The sequence below is a fragment of the Odontomachus brunneus genome, unplaced genomic scaffold (genome assembly GCF_010583005.1).
Source record: "Odontomachus brunneus isolate Ranch 3 - 2012 unplaced genomic scaffold, Obru_v1 Obru_scaffold_013, whole genome shotgun sequence".
Classification (NCBI taxonomy): Eukaryota; Metazoa; Arthropoda; class Insecta; order Hymenoptera; family Formicidae; genus Odontomachus; species Odontomachus brunneus.
In genome coordinates this window covers 24,402-30,744 of record NW_022639463.1, presented here as the reverse complement: position 1 = coordinate 30,744, position 6,343 = coordinate 24,402, and the positions used below count along the sequence as shown (strand labels likewise).

Here is a 6,343-nt window from a genome sequence, read left to right as displayed (position 1 = left end):
TATATATATATATATATATATATATATATATATATATATATATATATATATATGATTTTTTTTAATTAATTTATCGCACGACTTTTTCTAGTTGATTAAAATTTACTATTTCTTTAGGATATAAATTTTTTTTCTATAAATAATATGTGTATTCTCTATAAAGTTTGATCGTTGTTTGACGATTTTGATGGTTTTTGTGGTAATCGTTATCAATATGTATTCGCAGAACATATTTTATTAATTTCTCTTACGGATGTAATAATTTTCTCTCTCTTTCTTTCTCGATGACAACGTACACACAGTATTATAAATATGACACGCTTGTATGTCTATCACAAACGGGAACGCCGCTGAATAATGCATATTAGGTTATTTTGCATGTACATACATATCCGCAGTTGATTCAATTGTTGCATCTTGAAAATATCAAAACTATAATCTCTATAAAATGGGTCTTTGAACGCTTTTTTCAAAGATTTCAATTACTACTAGATAAATATTCTCACCTTTCGGACAGTTATTTTGTTTTTTGTTTTTCATATAATAATTCGACAACCATGTTCTATGAACGAGTCGTAAAGAAAATAAGCGTACGCGACAAAGAACGATGACCCGAATTGACTTCTCCTAGTACAGTCCATCGCGCTTACCGCTCTCTCTCTCTCTTTCTCTCTCTCTCTCTCTCTCTCTCTCTCTCCCTCTCTCTCTCTGTGAGTACATGTTGAGTTGCATCGACGCGTCTATGTTAGAGTTTTGTCACGTTACAAAAATTTGACTTTAGTTTTCGATCTGTCTTATTTGTCGAGCTAGTGTTATAATTATGTACAAGTGTAATGATTCTTTTCAATACGTACGTACGTAGCACATCGATCGAACGTGGTGTCGCGTCGTGTCGCATCGCATCGTATCGCGCTGTATGCGACCGCGTGAACCTGTTGGACGACGGTTTTGTGTACATTTACAGCTGATTGGGCTATCAGCTGATTGTGCACGACGGCATCGTCGTGTAGCGATACGAAGTGCGTGCTTGGTAGTTTTTTTTCTCTCGTTTTTATACGATTGAACTTTTCTTGTCTGCCTATCGACCATGCCATAATCGGTGCGTTACGAGTTGCAACGACGTTGTAGGGAGGGCAATGGCTGCCGTCATTTGATCTTCAAACGGAGCTCTGTTCATGTCATACGTAGTTGATGAGCGAGTTGAAGGGTCACGACTCATGTAAACTCTCGCGTACAGAAGACGGTTTATAAATAACTAAAGGGGCTTTGCCTCTTGACGTGGCCTTCGGCTGTCAAACCTCCGTTCGCTTTTCTCCGAACAGGACTGGGGATGTTCATATCAGATGGGGGAAAGTCGCACCAAGTACATTAGAAGAATATTTCAGGAAACACAGTTTGTCTCACAACTGCGGCAAAGTTTTTAATTAATAATGTTAACACGTTGACTGCTATGATAGTCACTGATGATCGGTATTACAATACTGAAGCACTACGTTAGCCTTATCTGTAAGGCTTAATAGTATATATATATCCATTCGGACATATATAATCAGCAGAAGATCGATACAACGGGATAAAAGAGATACGCTCTTTATAATTTGTACTATTTATTTAAAAATATTAAAATTGCGATAAATTGTTTATCTGTAACTTCAGTTTGTATCAAAGTTGTAGCGAGTGAATGAATTTAGCGGAGAATAAACGAAGAATCACACATGATTTCCAATTCATGTGCATCTTGGTTCATGATAAATCGTTTTTGTTTGATCACTCGTAACTCGAAGAAGAAACTTCTTTGCTTATCTATAAATTGTTTATAAATTGTTTATTCCTTACTTTTGGACATTATATAATAATGAGGTTTCGTAATGTAATTCATAATTTCGTGACGCTCTGCGTGTAGATATAAGATAAAATTCTTACGAGAATCTTGTGTTTAAATCAACCTCGCGGCGTTTGTCTAGACTTTGCGATTCTTGAGGCCAGCTGTCGCGTGTGTTCTCGCGGAGGAAATGAAAGAGAAGTGGGTATATCTCTGAGTAGCAATGACCCTGAGTAGTGTATCGACTCGAAAGTCCCGTCTCTCTTTGTTCTCGGCGATCCGTTAGGACTCGTTCTCATACACGTTTTCTTCTTCGTTGAGTCAGTTGCGATTACCTCCCGATCTCTCCTCTCCCTCATACTTATCTCTTTTCTTTCTCTCTATGCCTTTTTCTTCCTCCTTCCCCTCCCCCCCCTCTCTCTCTCTCTCTCTTGATGTTTTTCGTCTGAAATGCTGCTACCTTATGTCGCGTCTAGTGCGATTCCCAACTATAGTGTCTGGTGTACGTTCGTTTCACGTACTACAGTGATAAAAAAATGTAGTCAATTTGAAAAAAAATAATTTGTTTTGAATAAATGATTTTCTAAAATGGTACCAATGGCGTATTTATTTGAAAAGAAATATTATTCAGGATAAAATATTTTTTGCTAAAAACTAATGAATTATTTCTTAGATTTGATATACATAAAAGGAATTGTAAAAAATATTTACTTATTTAATTATTTTATATATTATTTTTAAATATTGCATGACTAAAATTGAGTAACTATTTATCAAATTTGAATAAAAAATTCTTCACTTTAGAGAATTTTTCTTTATTTTTATTTCTTGAACGGTTCTTTAAATTCTTTAAAAATTCGTGTAAGAATAATATTTAGGAACGACTAAGTTGCTTTCAATGTTACATCACATTTAAAAATTCTCACTGGCACTGGTGGGACTCGAACTTTGAAAAGTTTGAAAAAATATTTGTTTAAAACTATTTCCTGAATTTAAATATATTAGATTTTTCAGTTGTTAAGAATACGTTATTCAATTTGAGCAACGGTGTCTTAATAATATTTATTCGTTATTTATTTTAAAATTATTTCACGTTGGATAGAATTTTTCTTAAATTTTATTATATATCTTTTTAAAGTGAATTATTGCTTATTACATAATTTAATAAATAACCTCTTATTGCAACTAAAACATATTTGAATAAATATATTTATTTAGATTGAATAAATTTTTTTATCAGTGTAGACGTAAAAGAAGTAAGTAGTGTCACAAAGTTATGACCAATCAATTTCGATTAGTGAGAATTTCGCGAAAATATGTGATTTATGTCACATAAACAATGTCTGCTACATCCGTTCTAAAGAAGGACGAATGAGACGCGGAGTAAACGTGTCTATGTACAGAGAAAAGCCTCTATCTTTAACGATTCATAACAACGGCCTTGTCTCTTTGTTTGGACGCGCGCTAACACGTGCGGCATGTCAGTCGATACGCGGAATACGCGCCGATATAATTACGTTTGAAAGTTACGTGGTTTCGACATGCTTTCAACATCATTTACACGGTTGTCATTACATTGGCTCATTGTCGGTCGTTTTTCTTTTTTTCATATGAGAGGAAATAAAGTGAAAAACAAGTATGCTTATCGAGGGCAAACGAAACGGAATCATTGTAATCCTGGCTTGTCAATTTGTATTTTACTTCTAATTCCCATATCTATTTCTGTATATCGCACATAAATAAATACTGTCATCGCAATACGTATGTAAATATGTATCACGTATGTATATATGCACATACATACGTACGAACGTACATACGAATATAAAACGAACGTACGATCGATATATCGTTGGTATGAGATACGTATATAGACACGTGAAAATAGCAGCATAAAGCAAGAGATTTCCGAACTTTCCTTCTTCTCAATCGCTTGTAGTTGGAAAATTATCGGTGCATTTCAAAATATTTTTGAAAAGGAAAGTCAACCTCATAGTTTCTCTCTCTTTTTCTCTCTCTCTCTCTAAAACTCATTCAAGAATTTACGATTTTAAAGAAAGCGAATATCGCGTGTTCGATATGATTTCGTGTCCTGTACAATGCATGTATAGAACAGCCTCTCTCGATTACGGAGATCGCCAGAGAACTCTAAAAAAAAAGTCTGAATGGAAACTCCTTTGCACGAATCATTTCTCACTTTACAGGTGTCCCCGAACCGGCGCTGTCTGAACCAGCTCAACAGCTGATCGGAGTACGAAGCGGCGGTGAACGGGGCCACTATCGCACCACCACCCCGCGTTTCGGTGAAATCCCTTCAGTCTCGTGTCCACTGGGTAAAAGACAAATTTTAGCGAAGGAAGAGATCTGTCCTCGTGCTCCTGGCAAAAGGATAGGACGGAGCAAGAGCGAAGTATCTTGCCCGCTTGGATACGCCATTCATCATGGTCAAAACTTTTCAAGCGTATCTACCTTCCTGTCATCGCACTTACTCGTGCATTCACTGCCGTGCTCATCTCGCCAATCACGACGAACTCATTTCTAAGGTGAGCGTGTACATCAATCAGTCAACACAACAGCGGGTATCGTGTATTTTCTTTCACAATCAGAGCTCGCTAAGACATCGCGCACCTTATCTCGTATTCGTTAATAAAATTCAATTCTTTTTGCTTTTTATATTTCAGTCCTTCCAGGGCAGTCAAGGTCGTGCCTATCTCTTTAATTCCGTGTAAGTATATCATCGAAGAACGATACAAGTAGAAGAAGCTGTATCGTACGGCTTGGTACGATATTTATTTGATATTTATTTTGTATAATATACAATATATAGTCTCAGTAATATACAATATATAGCTGTCTAAAAATTATTACCATTTTTTTATAGCACCTACACTGATTTTTTGCTCGACTTTGGGGGTCAATGTTTCCTCGGTATTATATTTAGCGTGGTTCAGTTTCCTCTTCTCTCTCTTTCTCTCTCTCTCTCTCTCTCTCTCTCTCTCTCTCTCTCTGTCTCTCTATCTCTCTTCTTTTCTTTTTTTAAATAAATTTCTTTTTGTTCTCTATACTGTACACTTGTATGAACAACGTTTAATTATGAATTTAAAACTTGCAAACCCCTATAATTGTAAGTTTTCAATTTTATTCAAAAAAGAATCTTTCCGATAATTTACGATTTGGAAAATATATTGCACGGTATCGCGCATTTCGAAATAAATACGAATTCTTCCTAGGTGCAATTGTTTTCATTAGTGCTTTATAGTCTCGTAATATTTCGTTTACGTAACAGTATATACGTGCACATACAACACACACACACACACACACACACACACACACACACACACACACACACACACACACACACACACACGCGCGCGCAGTACGTACATACACCCACAAGGGGAGCACTTCGAAAAATTGTAATTATGTTATTCAGGGTGAACGTAGGTTGTGGTCCCGCGGAAGAGCGAGTTCTATTGACCGGGCTGCACGCAGTCGCCGATATCTATTGTGAATGTTGTAAAACCACCTTAGGATGGAAATACGTTAGTTAGCCTTTGATTTAAGTAACTTGTATAAAAGACAGTTCACGACTTTGATTATCTCATGATCTTTCTAGGAGCATGCATTCGAGTCAAGTCAGAAGTATAAGGAAGGAAAATTCATAATCGAACTTGCCCATATGATCAAGGAGAATGGATGGGAATGAAGAGCAAAGAGGAATGCAAGTTCTCTGTGCCTCTTGTCAAACTTTTCCTGACAATGCCTACAATGTTGTTCTAATTGCAATGTGCGACCCCTCTCCATTCGAACCACCAACGAAAGTCTGTGATTTCATTTGTGATTTGTAATCTTAGTAATTTTTATGTTTCGGACATTTCGTCACCAATTTCCGTTGACTCTAATCAAATCGAGCAAAGGCACATTGGCGACCCGTGATCGCTGGTGGACACATTTCACATCAAGTATCGCAAAGAAATTATTTTTCAAACGGAGAAAAGATAGAGTAAGACAATGATGTCGATCGATGGTGAATATGATGAGAAAGAAGGTGCCATGGTGGAAATAAAGAAGCGAGATTGCTCGGTACGAGCAGTGGGGTGCCCCCCTACCTTCACCATCTAATCTTGATTCGTTATTCTTGTAGACATTGCGTGCGTCGTACATGTCAATAATGAATATTACAGATTAACGCGCGGGGCACCCCGAAATCAGTTTTATTCGTTACGCACCGGAACAGCGCAAGTGCCACAGATTTTGCCGGACTGATTGCCTGCCTGCCGCGTCTGTCATTGGAATTTCACTGCCGATATTCCTAATATTAATTAAGATACTGAACGTCGTATTTAGACGGCGCAATAGTATAGTTCTAGTTTAGCTTACATCATAGAGTACTAAAGCCTATATTATATTATATTATAGGACCTCGTGGATTTAGAAAATAGGGATAAATAAGAATCGTGGAGCAAGAAGCAGGAGACAGCGAAAGAGAGAGAGAGAGAGAGAGAGAGAGAGAGAGAG

At 36.8% G+C, this 6,343-nt stretch overlaps 1 protein-coding gene across 2 annotated transcripts in view; it reads left to right on the top strand.

Moving 5' to 3' along the window:
• LOC116841040 (protein yippee-like 1) overlaps positions 1-6,337 on the top strand; it is an 8,903-nt gene extending 2,566 nt beyond the window's left edge. For both annotated transcript variants that reach the window (XM_032808541.1, XM_032808542.1), the window contains exons 2-5: positions 4,027-4,365; positions 4,504-4,547; positions 5,259-5,367; positions 5,442-6,337. In XM_032808541.1, the coding sequence (XP_032664432.1) occupies positions 4,264-4,365; positions 4,504-4,547; positions 5,259-5,367; positions 5,442-5,531 (345 nt within the window). In that variant the 5' untranslated portion in view covers positions 4,027-4,263 and the 3' untranslated portion in view covers positions 5,532-6,337. The remainder of the gene's footprint in view (positions 1-4,026; positions 4,366-4,503; positions 4,548-5,258; positions 5,368-5,441) is intronic.
• The last annotated feature ends 6 nt before the right edge of the window (positions 6,338-6,343 follow it).